This window comes from Balearica regulorum, chromosome 24 (assembly GCF_011004875.1).
Source record: "Balearica regulorum gibbericeps isolate bBalReg1 chromosome 24, bBalReg1.pri, whole genome shotgun sequence".
NCBI classification, from domain to species: domain Eukaryota; kingdom Metazoa; phylum Chordata; class Aves; order Gruiformes; family Gruidae; genus Balearica; species Balearica regulorum.
The window spans coordinates 6,913,953-6,936,411 of NC_046207.1; the positions used below are offsets into that span (position 1 = coordinate 6,913,953).

The 22,459-nt window shown below is 48.0% G+C and overlaps 1 protein-coding gene across 7 annotated transcripts in view; it reads left to right on the top strand.

Annotated features, from left to right (window-relative positions):
• Nucleotides 1–22,459, top strand: part of MAPT (microtubule associated protein tau) — a 56,112-nt gene that overhangs the window by 6,040 nt on the left and 27,613 nt on the right. For all 7 annotated transcript variants that reach the window (XM_075775397.1, XM_075775402.1, XM_075775396.1 and 4 more), the window contains exons 2-3: nucleotides 19,796–19,884; nucleotides 21,270–21,356. In XM_075775397.1, the coding sequence (XP_075631512.1) occupies nucleotides 19,812–19,884; nucleotides 21,270–21,356 (160 nt within the window). In that variant the 5' untranslated portion in view covers nucleotides 19,796–19,811. The remainder of the gene's footprint in view (nucleotides 1–19,795; nucleotides 19,885–21,269; nucleotides 21,357–22,459) is intronic.

Consider the following 22,459-nt stretch of genomic DNA (forward strand, 5'->3'; position numbering starts at 1 on the left):
AGAACACTTGTAGCATGCCAATAAGGCGGGTGTCTTAATCTTCTCCCTTTCACGCCCCTCTGCTTCATTTCAAAGAACTGTGTTCTTCATTTCATGCTTGTTGTTCTATGTTGCATCATTGTCTTTTTTCAGGGTGTTGCCAGCCACAGGATTGGGAAGTGTTTAGGTACCACCTTGCTCCTTGCATATTTGCTGGGGCTTAGCTGAGCAGTTCTTACTGCGTAGTAGTGGGGAGTAGAGGAAATTGCTCCTTGGTGACATTTATGTCCTCATTTGGAATTTGGGCTTTTCAGCATCATGAGGCTGTTAGAAACGGCTGGGGAAAATGCTTTTGAGATGGCGTGCCTGGCGTTTCTTCTGAAAGCTGATGTTCATCAGCATGGAAGTAACAAATTGTCCTGACACTTACAGCCACACAACTGTAACTGCTTTGCCTGTCGGAGTGTCTGTGTGTGCCTGTACGGGTGTTGGGCATTGCTGTTTGAGATGCTGGTGCTGGGGTGTGTCCACGTCCAGATTTTCAGACAAATCCCTTTTGGTTGGCGAAGCGTTGAAAATTGGATCATGAAGCAGTGTCTGAGGGGAAGTGCTGAGGGTGGCCGTTCCCTTTTTTCCCAGTAGAAATGTTATTCAAAAGCTGGAAGAGAGCTGTAGATTTGAGTTTGTCTTGAGCAGAATAAGCTTATTTTGCTGGTGAGGTTTGGTTGTTGTCTCTGCGTCTTTTGAGGGAATGCTGCTAATTTAGCTGTAGCAATGCTCTGACACTTGATGAATTAGTGAAGAAAGAGTCGGGGTGCTGGCTTCCACCCAGCTCCCAGTATTTTCCAGTTTGCTTAGCCTGCTGGTTGATGAGGTCAGTTGGCTAGTAGGTTGGCTTACTGCTTCCTAGGCTGTGCGCTGGCTGTATGTAGGTGTGGGAGGACTGTGAGAGTCGGAAGCTCTTAGTAAAGCACCCATGGACTCATGACCCAAGACTTGTGGGTCCTTCATCTGGATGATGCTGAGAGGGTGTGTGGCGTATCAGGGCTGTCTCTGGAGCTGCTGGAACATGGCACAGGTTTAGGAGAGTTGTGGCTCTGCATGCAGGTAAAGACAGCAGACCTGTTAAGTCTGTGAAAAAGTACTGAGCCCTTTCCTGCAAAACCAAAATGAACATCTTCAGCTTTATCAGAACAGCTGAGACTGCTAAACAAAATCAGAATTGATTGCTTGTTTCCCTTGTGTACCTGCCCCATAGCCAGGTGGAGGGGGAACCCCAGACTCAGCATCTTGGCTATTCCCAGCCTCTGTTCAGAGAAGCACCAGCTGATGTCTTGGGAGAAGGTCAGCAGCTCTCAGGGGATCTCTCGCTAGTACTGCAGTCGCATCGGAGCTGGGCTGGCTTTCTAGGTTTTTTCTGCCCATCCACTGTAATCTCTGGTTTCTACCTCAGGAACTTTGCTTGTAACCGTGGTGGTCAGACTCCAGAGGTGGACTGGCGTGGTGTCTGGGGCTCACCCCGAGGGCATGTCCTTGCACTTGGGGGTACTCATCATTAAAGTAGGCAGCGCTGTAGCGCATGGGTTGCCGGCAGGGCTCTGCCAACCCGTGGACGCAGGAAAGAAAAGAGGTAATTGCAGAAGTAAGTTGAGCTGGATTGCTAATCCTTGCAGAGCAGTGCAGAGATGTTCCCACTCATCTCATACCAGTCCTGGGAAGAGAATTCGGGTGGGTGATCCTGGGCAGAGGTCAGTGGGCTGTTTGGTGGCTGGCAGCCCTGCCAAAGCCTGGCAGAGCACCAGGCTGGCTCAGCCTTGCCAGGGGTGCAGCCCTTGATTTGGATCACTGCTGCTTTGAGATGCACAATCTGCTCTGTGCAGCATTGCTCCCTCTTGGCTTTTAAGCATGAACAGCTCAATCCCAAGCTGTCTTTGCAGATTGCCTCAGAATGTGGTGGATATAGCAGAGAATTGTGGCCCTTTAGGTAACCCCTTGTGTGGCTTTTAAGGTGGGCACAGCTCTGCTGTGAGGGACTGAATGAATCTTTGAATCTCTTCTTGCAGCAGGATGGATCTGCTCCATCTGCGAGTTGGAGCTTTGTTTTGCACTGAAATCTGCTGGTTGTAGGCTGTTTTTTAAAGTGCCTGTGGAAAGCATATGCAGTTTACACTGGAGTCTGGAGGAGATGTATCTGTGCCTTTAGACTTGAGTGGATTTTCTATGCAAGTCTAATGAGCCCTTCATGCTCCTCAGAAATCAATCCACTGAATTTTCCCTTTCCCTTCCAAGCAGTCCGATTAGTAAAGGCAGTTGTTACGTGCCGTGTGGCTCCTGTTTTCAGTGCCTTTTCTTTAACTGTCTGCCTGGAAGTGCCTGATGTAATTTCGGATGGATTTCATCAGTGTGTCAAGTCACTTGCTGCAGAATGAAATTCCTTGAGGTGTTTGTAAATGGTTCAAAAAAATCTAAAGAAGCCTCTCCCATGATCCTTGAACATGTCCAGCTCAGCAATGTGCATGTTTTTGCTGGCCTGGAGATCCATTTTTTAGATAAATCAACTGTCTTTCATACATTGGAAAGAAGTGTTTGCTGGGGTGCCCTTTTGAAGTTGAAATTGGAGTGGTAGAGGGGTGTTCAGAGTGTTGAAATTCTTCCCTGCTTAAGAAACATTTCATCTTTTATTTGATCAAAGCTTGACTTAGATCCTGGATGCGTTGACTTGGTCTTACCATGAAGGTGTGTGTGTCTTGCTCACAAGCATCTCTGCTCCTTCTTTCTCTCAAATGTCACTTCATGTCAGCTTCCTGGTGCAGGGAACGCATCTGGCCAGCTGTGCATGTTCTCGGTGGAGTTGAGGGCAGAGCAGGTCTGTCACAGTCGAGATGAGAGGCCAAGTGATGGGCAAACAATGTTTTTTCTTGGCTGGCTGCTGTGACTTCATATATCCAGGTAGCAAGGATATATATCCCTCTTTGGCAGAGGGAGAAGGGGATTATTCCCCAGTGGTGAGTGGTGAGCACAGGGATCATTACGTGAGCTCTCATCAGGCTGAGATGCAGCAAGGTGCGAGTGGAAGGGGGGCAAAGAGATGGAGTAAAGCCAGCTGAGGACTGAGGAGATATGTGCATACTATCTTCTCCCTGGCTCCCTGTCCTGGGAAGGGGCTGTTGGACCTCGGCGACTGGAGGTGCAGTAGTGGGAGGACTGCAAGAGCAGTAGGAGGCTTGGAGTGGTGATCAGCAGCATGTCTGCATGATGGTGTCAGAAATATTTGTCTAGGCTGAAAATTTGCTTGCACTGGGCTTCTAGGTGACAAAATGTTCCTGTCCTGATTTGCAGGGCTCAAGGTGAATGTGTTCATTGTGTGGCTAGTTGAAGGACATAACGATGACAGAAGGTGTGTGCCAGAAGAGACTTTCCTAAGAGAAGGGATAATCCAGCGGGATAAGATTCCCGGAGGTTGGTTTGTAGCTCTAGCCTTTTGTGAACTCTCAGGGTTACGTGTCAGTGCAGGCTGGCAAGAGGAGCCCCTGTATAAAAATGCAACTTTTACCTGAAAGTGTACTTCACTTAGGTATGGTCAGAAGTAAAGGAAACCGAAGAGCTGTACATGTGTCTCGTGTTCCTTTCACAATGCTGACCCACCTTGTACAAAGTGCTGACTAACTCCGTGCAGGTGCTGAGTGTTTTATTACCCTCCCACTGCAGATCCTGGATGTGATGGGGTAAGAGTTGCTGGGACTGAATTACCTTTGTGGTTTAAGGTGAGACCTGTGATGAAGCTGACTTGTGTGGTTGTGTTACAGAAGTGGAGCTTCGTGTGCTCTCTGCCAGTAGCTGTAGCTTGTGGTGTCAGACATCAGGTGTTGGTGAACCCAAAGCCGGGATTTAATCCAAAGTCGGAATTGCCTTTTGTGGTTCATTTTCAGCTCCCACTTACTTTGAATTCAAGGGCAGACTTTACCCTAAGCAAATTCTGCCCTCTGAAGTTATGTCTTTATATGCGGTTTTACCTACTGCCTCATCAGCATGACAAAGGATGCTGCCCTGGAGCTAGCTGGAGGGGTTTATAGAAGTAGCTTTTAACAACGGACATCTCCAAATTGGACACAAAACTGCATGCTTGTCCCTCGGCATCTTTTGGTGTAATAATGGAGAGCCTGGCAGGCATATGGAAGCAGAAGTAATAAACGTTGCTGTTGGGTACAAAAAGGAAAGCGGGTAAAGGTGCAGCTAAAGATTTGCTGCTCAAGCTGTGGTGTTGCTTACTGTTCATCAGTAAGCAAGAGAACGGATTCAGAAAGGATGGGACTAAAATGAGGGCATCGGACCTATCCTGTGACAGAGGGCATGACTCTCTGGGCTTGCAAAGAGACGACTTGCAGGGGTTGCAGTGGTGGACGAATAAGCTGAAGAACGGACAACTGTGAGCTGGAGAAAGGAGTCTACCATGATGCTCCCAGGTTTTGCTCTCATCCTGAGCAGTGTGTGCATCTTGGGCACCTGCCAGATCCAAGCACCATGTGCATACGTGGGCATGCTGTCCTATCTCCTTTCCTTTCTCATCAGTCTTTCCTGTTCCTGTCCTCTTTCGCTTCCATTTTAAATCTTGCCTGGCAGACCAGATCCATGTTCTTCTACAGCGTCTCTGAGGCAGCAGGTGCTTGCCCGGCCCTTGCCCTGGGCACGAGCTCGGCAACTGGACTTGCTGGGAGCAGGATGGGGCCCAGCTCCTGCAGGATGTACTGGGCTTCCAGCACTGGGAATCTCTCATCTGCAGCACTGCTGAGCTGTCATCACTGCATCCTTATTTTATGGTTCTGTAGCCTACTTTACATGAGTTTTGCCTTTCCCCTATTTCACTGTTATCTGAATTACTTTGCCAGCTCCTCCCTTCCCCTAGATTCCTCCAGGCAAGAGGGGAAGAGAGTCATGAATACTGTTTAATGTGAAGGCACTTATTAATGCTTAATCTCTCAAATATGTCACTGCTTTTATTGTGTCTAATAATAGGGTTTATTGTCAGGGCTGTCTGAGGTCCGTGCTCAGCTCTGAAGCATGTTTCATTAGTTATTGTTCCTCATGTACTCCCCTTATGGAGCGGTTTTTGACTCCATGGCTTTGCTCTATCAACACCCAAAAGCCCCTCGGCGCTTAAGTTCTCAAACGGAAGAATCCTGTACTGTGGTAGTATAGTGGTGTTTGTGTGCAGATGGAAAGCACCTTACCAACGCTCATGGCGAAATGGCTTGAAATGGCCTGGGTGAAATGCTAGAAAGTCCTCGTTAGCAAGAGGGAGCTGGGCATACCTGGGTGATGTGGAAGGGAGATCAGTGTCTGTAAAATGAGTTGGGACTGAGTAAGGATTGCTAGGCACTAAAGTCCTGTAGTCTGTGGAGAGGGAAATGCCCTGAACGCTTCCCATCTGTGAAACTGGGCAGTTCTGTAGGACGGGTAGAGCTGTTGGGCTGCGGTGGGGTTTGCTTTGCTGCTGCCTGATCTCAGTGTGAGAACAGAAGCTTGCATCTCCCACTGGCAGTAGACTGCTCTCTGCCTCCCTCGATAAGGAATGACAAAGCGCTGTGGCTCTAGGTGTGGTCAGATCCTCTTCAAATTGTCTGTCTGTATTCATGCACTGCAATAAAAAGCACTACTGAAATGCTGGCTAACCTGTTTATTCCAGCCTTTGTATTAGTGATTTAGAGAGAGCCTGTGACCTTACCGAGCATGAATGGATCCCTCGTAACCTGAGACCAGGAGCAATATTATTTTAAGCAAGAAGTAAGGCTCTGAAGCAGGCTGTCCTTTTATACATATCATACATGTGACAGCAGAGCTGCATTTAGAGCTGAAAGGGGATAAAATCCCAGAGGAGACTGATTGCACCTCATTTATTTTTAACAAATGACTGGGGAAGATTGAGCCTGAATTCCTAAACTTGGGGCAGTCTTAGGTTTAGGCAGTTTTGACTCTTCATCCCTGTGGAAAGGAAGATGGGCACCAGCTGGGCTTCCAGCTAATTCCTGGGGAGGATGAAATGTAGGTGGATTCTGATTTTTAAACCAGCTCTTTCTTTAGCCTTTAGGTTGGGAGGGGACATAATGGTTTTACAACTCTTTAGCTGAATTTATGGTCTGGGTTCCCATGTGGATTGTCACTATTCATGCTGCCTGCATCTGCTTTTGTTGCAAATCTGCTCATAGGCTCGATAAAACTAGAATCAAGGAAAGACAGATTGCTACCTGATTGTCATCCCGAGTGGCCCAAACTGGGCGAAGACCAGCTGGAGAGAGACATCCAAGTGCTCAGAAGGGACATGTTTTGTGTATAAAGGTTTTTATTTGCTGTTCATCCTTACTTGAAAATCCTTGTTTGCCTTGTGCCTCAGCATGGTTCAAACTGTGCTCCCTCGTTATGAAAAATAAAGGTACGAATGCAGCTTCTGTTGGGTTTTTATTCTTTTAGAAGCAAGAGCTCTGGCTCTCAAATTCTGATACCTTGTGCTGGGTATTGGGAGACACTACCATCTCCCACCGCACCTCTCACATACTCTTTGTGGCATGGCGTATGAAACTCAGAGCTAAAACAGGCGCCAGCACCCTTGGCTGAACGGTGGCAGCCCGTGAGCAGTTTGATCAGCCGCTGCCTGTGACCAGGGCAGCAACTTCCCTGTGCTCAGGAGGTGCGAACCCGCTGGGGTGCTCGCCCATTGCCCGTCGCTCACTGGCTGGGGTGGCATGTCCCTGTCCCTGCCCTCCGTCAGGAGTTGAACCATGCACTCGGCCCTAGGCTGTGCTCTCCTGCTGATGTGTTGTGGGTTTTTTTTTTTTCCCTTGAGCTCCTCCAGATTAGGAGGGGTTTTTTTTCTGCATTTGTCTTCTTACTGCCCCTTCTGATACAGATTTAATAAAAAAAAAATTGCTGCTTTTAGTTTTTAATAAATACTGCTGTGAACATTTTGAGAGGACTGTTTTTTCTGCTGTTGTGCAATAATGTGACAAGGGAGATGTAAGTGTAGCAGAAATGCTTGATGAATGTCCTATTATTTGTGTCTTTTGGCCTTACAGAAAAGAAAAAAAAAAGACATTCAGGAAATACGCTCTGACTTTTGACCTCATCTGAAGTGTCTCTTAGTCATGAAAAGCAAAAATAATGCAGAAAAGCTAGACAGAAGCTAAAATTGCCTTCTCTGAGCCCTGTCTTGTTGCATAGTGACTGCCGGGGTGAGGACAAGTCCTGCTAAAGCCCTGAAAGCTTGCAAGATCTGGCATATTTGTTTCTAGGGTAAGAAACCAGTGTGTCAAGAATGCATGACTCTCTCCTTCCCTGCATTTATAGAGAGACCGTCCTCATAAGGCATCCTGCTGCGATCCAGTGCTGTCAGTCATCTTTGGGATGCTGGAACTGGATGCTATGGGGCCGAAGGATACCAGTTTGGGTGTCAAGTGGCTAAAAGTAACGGCTTGGAGAAATGAGCACTGTGGGCAAACTGTGCTGTGATGGTTTGTCACAGGAGTGCATAGAGACCTGCGTTCCTACTGCAGCGGTAAGCTGTGGTTTTTCAGGAAAGCTGGTAATGCTTTTTCCTGCACACCCTGGGATGTGAGATGCCTACCCTGGGCTTCTCACCACCGCTGAGAGCAGCGAGCATTGCTGCTTAACCCAACTGCCGGGACACTCTGTCTATTCCCTCACTGTTCCTTGTGGCAGAAGTGGAAGCCTCTCTGCTGTACCACACTGTAGACCACTTCTGCATCGTCAATCTTTGCAACCAGGAGCTCTGCAGGCTTGGATCCTGTAAAAGTAAAATAGTGCTCCCTAGGAAAACTCGCCTGACTTGGCTTCTTCCCTCGGACAGGCTTTCTGTTACTGCAAGAGCGATGCCAGCCATGGTGGTGTGGCAGTAGCTGGAGCAGATGGTGCTGTTGTCATCGTTTTAATTTCTATCTATGTGTTGAAACAGCTCAAAATAACTTAAGAAATGAAGTCCCCATCCGAGGACTTGAATGTTTTCCTTGCCCTGAGAAAATCTCTAACGTTAGTGTCCACAGCACTTTCCTGATTCTGTCCCATCCACTCTGATTGGCTGGTCTAGCTTTGTATGCTAGAGCTGCAGCATGAAGAATGTTTTATATTTAATATCTTCATTACTCTGGCAGCATTGAATATTCACTGAACTTCTGTCAGGGTACAGAAAACGTTGTCAGCACTGTGAAATCAAAGAAGGAGGAGTAGCTGGGATCAAAGTAAGCAATAAACACATACCTTGTGTCTTGACAGCATCTTTTTCAAGCCGGAGGCAAAACCTGGAGGGGCTCAAGGTGCAGCTGGATGGTGGCTGGTGCTGGCACGGTGCTGGCCTCCCATGCTTTCCCCCTCTGCTACGTTGGTGCTCCAAAGCTGGGTGAGATGACCCATGGCACTACTATCACACACAACTTCTGCTTGTGGGGGCTTCAGTTTCTGCTGGTTTAGTGCCTTGAACCTCCTCCAGTGGGGTGTTGGAGCAGTGCTGGTGCTGTAAGGAATAAGGGTGGGACCAAGCCTGCCTTGTTGAATTGCAGCCTTGCTCAGCCCAGTTTGGAGGTAGGGGCCTCACTCTTTGGATCTCTCCACAATCAAAACATTGTTGCTCTGAGGCCAAGGTATCTGCTTTTTTCGCCACGTATTTTGGGCCCCTGCTGTTGTGCTGCACCACATGCACACGTGTTAACCAGCTTGGTTGAGGTGGAAGGCGATAGCAAGTACCCAGATGTTCAAGTCCATTTACAGGTGTAAGTGAGGTTTCCTTCTTCTTAAATTTTCTTAATTTATGAGGCTTCTAGTTGCACCATTGATCTCTTATTCTCACTGTCAGTATCCTTTGAGCCTGGCACCAAACACAGCAGCATCATCTGCCTTTGCACATAGAGAGGTAGGGGAAGGAAGCTGGTGTGCAGCCTGCTCACTGCTTGCACTGAAGCCAGCTGGCTAGAGCAGCTCCTGGAAAGTGCAGGATGTGGCCCTTCCCAGCGCAGGAAGGCTCAATCCTGCTTGTGGTTCCCTAGAGGGCCTGGCTCTGTGCACTGCAGCAAAGGTGGATGGTGACTGTTTTCTCCTGCAGCAAAGAAAGAAAAGATTCATGGGACTGGCAGGAAGGCAGCTGAGTACTGCAGGGGGTTTCTCTCCTTGCAGTGAACTCTGCAATTTTTGCACTTACATGCAGAACAGTTAACTTAAACTCTTCAATGCAGAGCATGCCGATGGTGTGTGCGCTCTTGAGATGACTCAGGGCTTGTATTTGATCCCATGTTCACACCAGGTTTTAGACATTTCTCTAGGCCATGGCTCCGGTGCACCAAATGGATGCTGTTGTAAGTGTGCCACTACAAAAGCCTGCGGAGAAAGGAAATTAGCAGAGCTTTGGTTCTCGCACTGGCAGTTGTCTCTGCTGGGTCCTACAGCACACGGCTGTGCTGCAAAACAGTACGTTGTAAAATGGAGATGGTGCTGGAGAGCTCATGTGAAGATGAACAGCAGAGCTGCTTTCAAGGAGTTGTTGTTCTCTAACCTGCTACAAGCACCTTTATCTGGTGCTTCGGTCGATCACGTCGCACACCTGCTAGGTGGACTCTGTCTTGTCAGCCAGCGTGGCTGTTTTAACCCTCCTCTTTGTTTGAGGGTGTTTGGTGTGTGGCTGGCTAATAAAGAGTGAATTTTGGGGTATTTTTCAGCTCTTCGATTGACAGAATTGGATTTCAGGAGCTCCGTCTGGGAACCCAAGAAGGGTGTGGCAGTGCTCAGTGCCCTCCCAAATTGGCTGTGTCCAGAGAAATGGGGGTGATCCTGTGTCTGTCAGCCTTTCCCTGCCCTGGGATGCATTGTGGTACCCACTGGAGTGTGAAATAAGTCCTGTCAGTTTGTTTCTGACCTCATATTAATGAATAAAATGTTGATAACCATGAGAAACTGCTGGCCACACTAATAGTCTTGCTTGTGGTAGATTGCAAGCGTCCGCAGACCAGATGAGCCCTGCCAGGCTCCTTTTACCACCAACTGCTGGTGAAAGGGACCTTCATCGACTGCTTATCATGGGAACATCCTTTCTAGGTGTTCCACGTGAGCGACAGAGAGGAGTGCGGCAGCCGTCAGTTAGTGGGGATGGATGTCTGTTTTTCTTTCTTCAGGCAATGCGATCTCTCAGGAAAGCAATTTCTTCCTCCTCACGGTGTAATGTGCCAGCCAAGGTAAAGGAGACTTGATGGGGCAGAACACTGTTGTGCCATCAACTGTCCTAATCCGCTAAGACTCCAGCAGCATTTTTGGGAACCTTTCTTTCCACTTTTCCCTCTCCCCACCCAGGCACACATTAGCATTACTTTTCTGCTGTTGCTGGAAGGTAACAGGCTAAGAACACATAGACTTGTGTGCTGTATTTCCTTCCCTGCTGGATTCTTTCTGGTGGCAGTGGGCAGGCCGGGGGAGCAGCTCCTCCCCGCAGCTGGTGAGACCGTCCGAGGACTTTGCCGTACTGCCACGCGTAGCGGTTCAGGCACACCTCAGCGTGCAGAGCGGCATTTGAAAGGCGGTGCAGAGGAACTATTAGGTTTCGACCATTTTCTCTTTAAGTGAGTAATGACTGGTACAAGCCTGAATGCTGGTGAGCCCGCCTTAAAACCTGCAGCAGCAGGGAAGATGCTCTGATTTCCAGTGGGTTGGGCTGAGCCTGGGATGGGAAGAGTCAAAGAGAATTAGCTGGTAAATAAGATCTGCCTTCTCTTTGATCCGCTCTATATGTTCAACTGCTTAAAGGCTTCCCAAGCAAGCAGGATTTTGGGGGAGGAAGAATTTATCCACTCGCAGACCGTCTCATGGCTCTGTAAAATGCACGACTGCAAGATACTCTAGCAGGGGGTTGGGAAGAAATCCAAAGGTAGCCTAGTAAATCCCTGCCAAAGAGGCTTCTCTTCCTTCTATTCATGAAGAGCCTGCTGAACAGACAGGGCAAGCTTTAAAACTACTGTTGCTTCCTTTTTTGCTGCTGTGTAAGCCCCTCTGATCAGAGCTTTAATCTAGCTAAAGTTAGTGGACTTAGAAACAGCCTGATCTTTGCATCATAGTATGGAATGAGAAGGGTGATCCGGAGTGCTGACACCTCCCTGGGCAGTGGTCGCCCTTAACCGCCCTCCTGTAAGTGCACAGAGAAGGCTGGGGCGAGGGGAGCTGCTGTAGTGTTGCAAAAGGTTGGCTTTGACTTGCTCAGATAAGCCAGACAAAAAGCAAAAAAGAAAAGTAAGAAGGGGTGAAAGATCAAGGAAGGAAGATGCTAATAGCGGCAGTAGATGCTGCAGGTTGACACGGAGGTGCTCCGGTTTCAGAGGAGGGGAAAGGTGGAGCCTTGCTGCCCTTATGTCCCTGTAGTGTCCCTCAGGAGCTTCCTCTGCTTTCTCACTCAAGTGCCGCTCTGGAGAGCCCTGCCTGCGGGAGAGCAGTGCAGGCGGGAGCACGCAGGTTGTGCTGTCTGTGGGAGCCCAGCTTCCACTCTGGTTTGTCCCCAGCCTGCTCTGTGACAAGCCTTTTCACCTCTGTTCCCCTTGCAGAGAAGATGGGAATAACACTATATCTTTGGTAAACCACCTTGTGCTTCTGTCAACAGCAATTGGTGCAAGATTGAGGGTTGATATTCCTATACTGCAAAACACTTGTGTGTGTTCCCTCAAGCGATTCCCAGCACGTTCCTGTTCCGGGAAGAGGCCATGTTTGTGGTGCCCTTTTATTTGGGCAGAGAAGAGATGTGCAGATAAAACCGTTTCCTGAGTCCAGCTACTCTTGCAGCTCAGGCCGTGGGCTGGAGTTGGGTGCCTGGATAATCTGGTCTTCTAATTGCCACCCTGCTTGGAGGCAGCTGCTGAACTGGGCCTAAGCTGATTTGGGATGGCAAATTCTGTTAGTTTAATTCTCAGCAACACTGAGGAACTTGTCAGCACGTGAGTATCCCTTGGCTTTTCTCTAGCCATGAGCGTGCCCTGGAGACCTTTGCCAGCTGGTGACCCCCAGCAGTTAGCTTGCAGAGCTCTTGGCTGTGGAGAGGTGAGATTTGTAAGGGCTATTTACTGATGGTTCCCTGAGCTCTTGTGTCTTTGAACGCAGCTTTTCTGTTCCCTTTTGATGCTGTTTGTACAGAATCATGGCATATCATTGCTTGGAGCTTCTTAGCTCTGGGTGTTACCACTCTCCCCTTTCCCCATCTCCTTTCTGGATTTGGTAATATGCCATTAGCTGGTGTGGGAGTTGTTTATTGCCTGGTGTCAGTAACCTTTGGGTCCCAAATGGGTGTGCGTGAAGCCAGTGTGACCACCCTTGCTGTGATGAGGCTCCTGTATGCCTCAAAGCCATTCTGCTATGAACCCAAACGCATCTCATGTCTGCATGGAAAGGTGTCCAGCCCCCAGAGAAAGGTGTCAAAATTTCCAGGCCCCCAAGGAGTCACTTAAACTATAACATGGAAAAAATGTGAAAAGAAATGAAGAAAGATTCATTTTTGAGACCATTTCTTTTGCAACTCCCTCCTATTGCTCTAAGAGGCATTTGTCTGTCTTTGAACCTGAAGGAAGTTTTTCTAGCCTCTTGACTAGGTAGCTTGAAACTTCATGTAATTTCTCAGCTCGGTGCGTATTAGGCAGTGCCTGCAATTAATGAGATCACCGTCCATATTGCTTCCTCTGTCAGCTTCTCGCAAAAACAGTGCTTGGAGAAGTACACAAAGGAGATGAAAAGGAAGTTGCTTATGAATTATGAACAGCCTTTCAGGCTGATGTTGTTTCATGGGGCTGTCACTCCATTTTAATTAAGTAATTCAGATGGAATGATGCTTTTTTTAAAACCCTGTTTGTGTTTGATCATCTTTCAGAGGTAACACTTAGATGGCTCATGTTTGTTGAATTTTCAAGTAACAAGAGCGGGTGCTTACTGCCCTTACTGATTAAATAACGCAGAAGGAAGACCCTGCTGCGGCTGAGCACAGGACACAATAGCCAAGAGGCTTTACTCTGCCCGTGTCTGGAAATTAGCTGGGCGATTGCTTGGACATTTTGTGGCTGGTGTGAAAGATGGAGGTGCTTGGTTGGACCCACTGATGAGTACCAGAGTGTGCAAATCCAGCCAGTATCTCTCAAAGCATTGCACTCACCTTCTGCTGAAATTTCTCATTCCTCTGTTTTCTAACCAATGTGTGGCTAGTAACCCCCCGCACCCAGCCACAAACAGATCTGCCAACGCCTAGTTTATTTTGGGATTTGTGCGTATGTAAATTGAGCCATTAGTTCCCAGGCTCGTGATCCCTGGAGCTGCGCAGTTTGAATTGCTGCAGATCGAGACTCTACCTCTTCCTCTGTGATCGGGGATAATCCCGCGGCCGTTCAGAAACAGTGGCTGTCAGATTGTGTCCTGTTGATCCTGGGGCTGCGGTTGTAGCCTTGCGTGTTTCTGGGCCCACGGGTGAGTGGGGTGCAGCTGCTGACCCACTTTCCTTGGCTGGGCATCGTGGGAGCACTCATCTCCTGGCACCAGAAGGGTTGCAGGGATGTGTTTTCGTGCTCCTTTGTGACAGTGCTAATGATGTCGTCTGGCACAGATTACGCAAGGCTGAGCGCCACCGAAGCACAGCTGTGTGGTCCCCGGCATCTGCTTTCTTCCCCCTCCGCCACCGGGCCACTCTCAATAGGGTACGTTGTTTTCAGCCCTGGTTTTATTTACCTTTCATTGCAGAGAAACCTTTTGCCAAGGGATTAAGACTTCGGGCTGCCTGACTTAATTTGGGATCTAAATCTTCCCAGGCGGAGAGTGCTGGAGGCTTTGTGCGTGGTTTGCTGGTGGTTAGCCTGAGCAGCAGCAGAACGAGGGCTCTGCTGTGTCTTTGTGATGGTGGTGATGTGTCCTGACTGCGCTCCAGAAAGACATCCGAGGTGCCTGTTTGCTGGCTGTGCAGGAATTGCTGCCGCAGACTGGCCATGGGGCTGCGTGACACCGTGTGGCCTCGTGGTCTGCAGCGCAGAGGTGTCACTGGGCAGGAGAAACATGCTGCTTTACAGGAGAAGTTTCTTTCCAACACCCGGGGCTGGTTTATGCCCTATGAACAGGGCTTAAATGTGTTCCAGCTGGGAACTTCTCATGTATTTTGTTCATTTATTGATTTAATTATCTTTTTAAATCCTGGTTTGCATAGGCCTTTGCTATTCTCTTTCCCTCCTTGTGAAATAGTATTTGTAGCTGTTGTTACAGTTCCTCCTGGAGGAAGGATGCAGCGGTTGTTTCATTTGGACCAGTTTTCACATGTGTGGGTTGTGCAGGGGCGGGGGGTTGCCATGAATTGAGCGGTTGGCTTTACTCTACACAGTACCACCCCAGCTGTGCTCTACTAGCTTTTACTTCTGCTGTCAGACCAGACCAAGCCATTTTATTGATGCCTTCAAGCCTAACAAGCTATTTAGAAAATAAATTTGCAGGATGGGCAGTGGAAGAAGAGCAGTGCTTTTATTTCTGCTCTGTTCTCCTGGGCACAAATGCAGGATAGCGTCAGGGATGTGGCTCTGGTGTCTTGACTCACAATCAGTGTGTCTTGCAAAGGAAGCAAGGTCAGGCTGGCCTTGGGCTGGCACGAAGACCTTTGTGAGTGTTGGTCAAAAAGCAGTGTGGGAACCATCTCGTAAAGCTGATGGGCTTTACTGTCAGGTCTCGGCACCCTCCTGTGAGGGTATGCTTCAGTATCCTTGCCAAACTCCACAAGGAAATTTTTTTTTTTCCTCTTTAACTGTCTTGTGAACCTTGAGCTGACTAACAGCTTTCACTTCCTGACCTAACCTTCGTTGCTGTCGATGGCTGTTAAAGGTTTGCATCATTTCACTTAAGGCTTTTCCTTACTGGATATGTGGTCCTGCATGCTTTGGGCTCTTTAGGGTGCAAATTGCTATTTTGGCTTTTAGCCCCTAACATTTTGTACAACACAGGCCTGCAGGGACTGTTCTGGTGCTAGCTTCAGCCATGAAATGCTGTTCAAATGCTGTGAAAATTGCTCCTGGTTACTGCAGTATTGAGCTTTACTGGCTGAGTCGTGAAGTGCAACTGGAGTTGCCTGGTGGCTCAAGTGCCACGAGCCACCCTGCGCTCCCTCTGCTCCGATGGATCCACGTGCACCTCCAGTCCACCCCGGTTACAGCACGTTGGAGTATCTGCTCCTCTCCAGGTTACACTGGTCTGGGGTGGGCATGGCAATATTCAACTCTCCAACCAGTTGGAGGCTTGGAGGCCACTGTTTGTAATCCTGTATCCTTGGGAAAGCAATTCTGAGCCTGGGAGTGAAATACGCTGTGTGCCAGCCTGCGTTGCTCTTAACACTGATGCGAATGACAAAGCAATTGCATTTGGTGGCAGGAGATGGCCGAGCTCTCACTGCTTAAACTCGCTTCTCAAACAAACTGTGGTTACGTTTAGGGCCCTAACTAGGTTGCACATAAGAGCAGAAACCAGAGGTACTGGTGCGCCGAGCCTATGCTGCCACTGCCAGGAATCGACCTGTTTCTCCTGCTCCTGGCAATAAAAACTTCCTCCTTGTCTGCCTTGTTGCACAGCTCAAAATGACTGCTCAGTACGCCTCTTCTCTCAAAAGGCGGGCTGTGGGTTTGAAAAATGCGAGGTTTGGAGGAGCTGTTAATTATGGGATAGGCTGTTGCTTTTTAGATAGTGTCCCTGGTTAACAAGAATAGTTCTGCTGGAAACGGATAAGAATCTTCGGAGGGTTTGTGCTTTATCTGTCATGCAGAGGGTGCTGCCAAAGTTTATCTCTGTGCAGTTATCGTTGGTGTAATTGTTCATTACTGAACCATTGCTTCAAGGTGGGGCTGGTTTTACAGTTTTTTAGAACTTTTTTTTCCACCTTAATGTTATGTTTTTCCCCGAGAGGGATTTCCCCTTCCCCCACTTGAAAACCAAATAGGATTATCATTAGAGACTTTTTTCAAACTTCAAAGTCGTTTTTCAAATGTGCAATTTTCAGACCATCTTTGTTTAAAAAGTCTAATCTAAAATACGCAGTTTTAATAAGGTTTAAATTCTCTCTAGTCATATTAATTTATTACCTGAATGAAAACCCGAAGCAAAGCTGAGACTTTCCCACTAGAATAAGAAGACTTTTGCACGTAGGCAATTCAGTTTTCCTTCTTGGTTTCAAGCGGACGGATCTGTCCCAAAACTAGTGTGCATCATCAGTACGGTTTTGAATGAGCAATGCTTTTAGCTGATGTCTACAATGGATGAAAAAGAAAGAGAGAGAGAATGAAGTTCAGCATCCATTGGAGAGACATAAAATGTCTTTTGAGATGACGCTCCTGGTAAATAGGACTATATGATTATATGGCCTGTGTATTTCAAATTCTGCTGGGAGAGCTTTGCAGCTTAGAGATAATGGTGGTGGCGGCTCACTTGTACTTACCCATTGAATCGCTTTGTGTGCTTAATGTTATTTATTTGCTTATCTGGTGCTGATGAAATTTCATGTAATGGGTTTAAAACTCAACCTGCCAGGCTTTGGAGGGCAAGCTGTAGCAAACGCTTCCTGAGCCGCACAGGAAGGGCAGCGCCTGGGAGAAAGGCATCTGTTGAGTGGGCATTTCCTCAGCTAAAAGCAAGATGTTGTGGGAGCCATGTGGGAGCCGGATCCCCCTCCCTGCCCCTTGGCTGGTGCCAGTTTGAGGAGTTTTTGTTCTTCCCCACCGCTGACTGCTGCACACAGTGGCTCAGGCGCAGAGTGACTCCGCTCCTCTGCCTGCCGTGCTGCAGACACAGCGGGAGGACATCATGCTTCATCTGCTGGGAGATGCTTCTGCTCTCCATAGCAAACTCTGCATCAGCCCCCCAAAATCACTGTGTCCAAACGAATGAGTGTCCAGGGTGTTTCATAAGCTGCAGGCAGGTTTCAGGTGCTCTTGTGGTTTCATTGAGTGTTTTTTTGATGGATCTTTGTGGCTTTTGGTGGTGTTTTTTTCCTTGTAACGGAAAAGACAGCTCTTTCTCGTCTCTGAAAAATTAATGGCTACATCCTCCCGAGCCCATCTCCAGTCCTGAATCTTGCCATGCGTGGAGCTCAGTGGGAATGGGGGGCTGTCTCTGCCCGGCCATGAGCAGCACAGCATTAAAGGCCTTCTTGCAAAGCTCAGACAGACAGCAAGATCGTCAGCTTCCCTGAAAAACCCCCGGCTGTCTCTTTGTGCTGAAAAGCCCCGGCACTGGCAGGTCAGCGGGAAGCAGGGTGAGCCCTGCGACCAGGCAGCCCTGCGCGCCCGCCAGCAGATCCTCCATCAGCCTCTGCTGAATCATTGCTCGCTGCTGTTGTGCCAGGGTTGCACAGATGCTAAATGCTCTATTCAGAGGAAAAGTGGAAGATCTTCGGCTGTGTCGGATGCTGTCCATGGAGCTGGCAGATGAGCCTCCGGCGGGGTATGCGAGCTCACTAGCTGTCAAGCTAGGAGTCCTGTCTGGATGGTGTCCCAGGAAATTCTTGTCCAGAGGCAAGAAAGGACTAAATGCATCTTTCCAGGGAGATTGGGGGAGACACTAATTGCTCTTCTCCAAAAAAACAGGTGGGAGGAAGAGAGAGAAGGAGGCAGAATAAGGAAACAGTAAGCCTCATTTAAATCCAGCACAGCAGATTTATGAGTGATTTGCAGTTAGGAAGCAAAGATGTGAATATCCGTAGAAGTTTAGTGAACTGAGCTGGGCTGGGAGGAGTGTTAGGGACCACCGGTTCTGAGTGAGGTAGGAACTGCTGCTCTTGTCCACGTGTACACTCACTGTACATGCACACACAAACACACAAGAGCAGCACATTTGTGCATCATTTTACACTCCTGTTCATGCCCAAGTTGCTTTTGTGCCCTGTAAACTAGATTAACATTGTATTTTAGTATTTCAGTGCTAAGTAGACCTGTAAATAATATGAAATGGCGGCCAGAGGAGACCAGGATATAATCAATATGATCCTTTGAGCTCTGGGAGGAAGGCAGCCATATATCCAAATAATTAGGGCCCACCACTTTTGGTGGGCAACCCTCCAAAAAAATCGAGGCAAAAATTAGGTACTTAATTCTTTCCTATTTTACACCTCCATTTTTGTGGGTGATTTCCTTTCAGGACAAGTTCTTGAATTTACTGGGTACAGTTCTGTCAAATGGCTTTGTAGCTGTCTAAGGCAGAAACTAAATTGCATAGTCATCTTCCTAAGGCTTAAAAAAAGATGGGTGAGAGATCTGGTTACTAGCATTGGAGTTTCTCTTGCGCGGTTCCATATATCCAGTTAATTTATTGCCAGCAAACAAAACCACGAGTTTGTTTCCTTGCTGCTGGTAACCTGAGCTTCACTGCTGGATTCATTTGCTCCTGATGGTCATGGAAAATGTGCGATTACACTAATAGCTGGTTATTAATCGCTGCCAATGGCTGTAATTATATCAGCTATTAGGAAGTCGACTAAAAGCACTGTCTGTCCAACCAACATGGAGAATAAGGAAAAACACGGTCCTTGCTTCACAGAAGCAGATAATGTTTGTTGGCGACTTCATTTCCTTTTGCAGATAGCTGCACTTTGGAAAAATAACTCTGAATTTTAGCACCTTTCTGCTTCCACTCCAGTGTCCAGACCTATTTACTGTGCTTTGCTCTACACTGTGATGTTGGCTTTCTGAGCTCTGCAAGAAGGATTCAGGGTTAAGCAGCCATCATGCTGTCCTCTCAGACCCACAATCAAGCGAGACCCCCTTCTCTAAGAGTTCCTGGTCCAAATCCATCTCTGGAGAGTCCTGGTTTACTTTTAAGATGATCAGCGTATCATTATAGCTGTGTATCCCTGCTGGGTGCATCCACAGAGGTAGAAGGCATCCCTTCCTGCAGCAGCATGTCACCTTGCCAGCAGACACTTGTGTTGAGAGACTGATTAAATTGGCAAATGCAGAGTTTGGAGTGTGCAGCAGAAGTATGTCTGCACAAAGCATGCTGCTCCTGTGACAAAACAGTGGCTGAGCAGTGTCCTATGTGCATGAGGATGGTCATTTTGCTTGGGACATTGTAAATACCTATGGAATTTTGATGTTGCAGCTGGGCGGAAGTTGCCTGTGTCCTTATTGTGATGGATGCAGTGACTGGCATGTGCTTTTGCTTGTGCAGGAATAATTAGAACGTCCCTTTGTTCACAAGGAACGTTCGCTCCTTTATATGTCTTTTATGCGAAATCCATGTTTTCCTTTTGGGTCATGCTTCTGGGTGAATTTTTTCTGTCTTGAGTGTGAATTGTTGTGACCTCCTGTGCTGAGAGCTTGGCGCAGCTCTGCTGAAGAGTGGTCTGGCTGGGGCAGCCCTTTTAGGTGCTGGTTTAGCATGTCAGTACTCCCTTCCCGCTGTCCTCCTCCCCTTGATGACTGTGGACAAAACATGCTCCTGGTAGATTTGGAGGCACTAGCATTAGGTGTTCTGGAGAGTATTTCAGCACTGGTGTGAAACACAACAGGTAACATGTATCTTGAGCTGTGACCTTCCCCGAGCAAAATGGTGTGATTTCAGGGCTCGTCAGGAAAAGGGAACAAAGTAGATATCTTCTTACAGTGGCTGAAAAGATGGTTAGCTGTTGTTGGCTGATTGTTTGCAATAGGATGTTTAATGCTTCTGGAAATTGGCTGACAAACCAAAATTCTCTCGTGGAGCAGTAGATGGGAGCGCACCACCTGGGCTCTGGGTGAAGGTGTGTTGTGTCAGGTTTTGCCTGATGGGTGTTTGTTTTTACTCTCCTTTCCAGGTAACTTTGCTGAGAGATGGCGGAGCAGCGTCAGGACGTCACCATGATGGAGGATCACGCAGCTGGCCAGGAGAAGCACATCCCATCAGGTGAGCACCTCCAGGAGGAGATGGTGTAATGGACCTGCCTTGCCCACTGCTGAGAGAATGACCTAAGTGGGGAGAGTGGGGCCAGCGTGCGAGGGGTGCGAGGGGTCCTTGGGGGCGGCCAGGAGGAGACGGTATGCGTGCCTGGAAGGTTACTGTGGATCAGCGGGCTGCAGCTTGTGAGTAGCCCACAAGATGCTCTGATGTTCATAGTCATAGGAAAATGCTGCTCATTGATATCATGGCCCAGCAAGAGCACAACAAGCCCTAGTGTCCAGACTAGTGATGATCTTACTGCTGCAGCTTTGCAAATGTGTGTTTCTGTGTTCACTCCTTAGCTTGCTATAAAAATACAGCACTGCTTTTATTTGGAGACACAGCTCAAGGATGCTGCTTGCTGCCTGCTTTTCTCACCTGCACAGGGAGATGGGGGGAACTGAACAGAGAGCTCTGGGAACGGGGGCCATGCGAGAGTCTTTCGCCCCGTATTTCAGACCTGCATTTCTCAACAAGCCTTTCCTTTCTCATTCCACCACGCTCCACAACTGAGCTTGGAAACCCACATAACGCCAGCAAACCTGGTGGGACTCACTCCTGGCTATGCTCCATATAAACATCATCTTAAGTTTCTTTTCTTGAGGTGCTTTGGACACAGCTTACACCAGATAAATGGATTGTCTCTGTCCTGGAGAGAATCCATAGCATCCATTCATCCCAGGTTCTATAATGCATTTCAGTCTGATAGCTCCTCTCAGCTTGTAGCCTCAGCTTCGCACATCACGGGTTCCCAGGGATTTTGCTTATGCTAGTTTGAATCTTCTTTTCCAAGTAATTTTCTCCAATTCCCCTTATTTTATTTGCCCAGACTCCTTGCAGAGAGGAGACTTGTGCCTCTTGCCCTGCTCTCCCAAAAGATGACTTTTGCACCAAGTCTTCGCACAGTATGTTACATGCTACACCAAGCCCTTTACAAGGACTGGCTGGTTTGCAATGATTAGAATTAATGCATCATGGGAGTGTTCAGCACCCTACTCTGGAAGGGAGGCTAATGGCCCCAGAAATGGAAGAGTGGGCAACAGTAACTCAGAAGTTGTACATCTTTTCTGCTTACGTTGCTAAGATTTCCTTTCCTGTTTGTGCCATGCTTTGCTGTTTCTAGCTGTCCGGTTCACTGGGCTTTTCTTTTGCTGATGGGTTTCTGCTTGTTCCTTTTGGTGATGACACTGATGCTTTTGGTCGGCATTTTCACGCTTTGCTTGCTTCTTAGTTCAGGTGGTTTATGCTCTCCAATTACAGTTTCTTGCTGCTGTGGATCTGGGTAGAGTTCGTAACGCACAGGCCATAATTCATAGCCAAGGACTTGTTCTAAGTATTTGAATGTTTTCCAGGCTATCCCCTTCAGATACCAGTCGATGATGGATCGGATGAGCCTGTTTCTGAAACATCTGACGCTAAGAGCACCCCAACTACGGAAGGTGGGAGCTCTTTGACTTACTGCTTTGAAACCATGATGGATGGGGTCGTGGTAAACCTTGCCGAAAGACTCACCGTGCTGTGTTTTGGTGGGGTTTCTCAGGAGGAGTGTCTGCACTCTTGGACAAATGCTCTTCATTAGTCTCATCGCAAGCAATGTTTGCCACTCTGCAGAATAAGATAATGAGCTTTAAAGGTGGAGAGTGGGTTAGAAGGCAAGAGAAAGCCAAGTGTTTATTATAGTTTAGAAAGCTGCCTGCAGTTTGTTTCCTGAAGACTTTTTACATAGTGACCACAAGGTCCCGTTAGCCCAGCGCAGCCAGGAGCAGTCCCGTGTTGTGTGCTTCCAGGGCCAAAGGTTTGCATCATTGTGCTCCCCCAAGATACTCACAGCCCATCCTGGTTGCTGTGGTCACTTTCAGAGTTAGCTGTACCTCATAGCTCCTTTTTGCCCCCTCTGTATTTACATGTTCATTAGTACAGCATGATTCGTGCTGGAATGATGAGATGGGCAGAGTCTATACATAAAACAAAACTTTGTGCTGATGTAAAGGTCATATTAGTGGGACTCAGGGCATGTCTGTGCTGCTCCAGAGTGTTACCGGAATGCCATGTTTGTAGAAAGAATCTAATTCCAAAGTGATCCAGAGACTAGTTCATTAACTGCACTTTTTGTGTTCCTCTGGCTGCTTTAATCCCAAGTATCTGTCTCTTGGAGACTTCAGGTGAAGGCATTAGTTTGCAAAATTTATCTGAAAGAAAGGTGGACAGAGATGCCGACCAGTTCCAGCCTGGTCCTGCTGGAAGTATGGACCAACTGATTGTCTGTGAAGCGGCTCTGTTCCTGTGAATCAGAATCATAGAATGTAGCTCAAGAAATCAGTACGTAAACCTGGCTGGTGCAGAAGAGGATGCTGTCCCTCTTTCCAGTTGGATCAGGACTGTCAAGATGAGCAGATGGAGCAGGTACCTGTCTGTCTCAGAGCTGTCCAGAGTGTGACACAGTCACAGTGCTCAGTTTAGGAAGGTGTCTGATGGGAGCTGTTCTTTCCTGCTCCAGACCAGTGATGTCTCTGTGCAGATAGCATTGCTGTGCATGTAGATC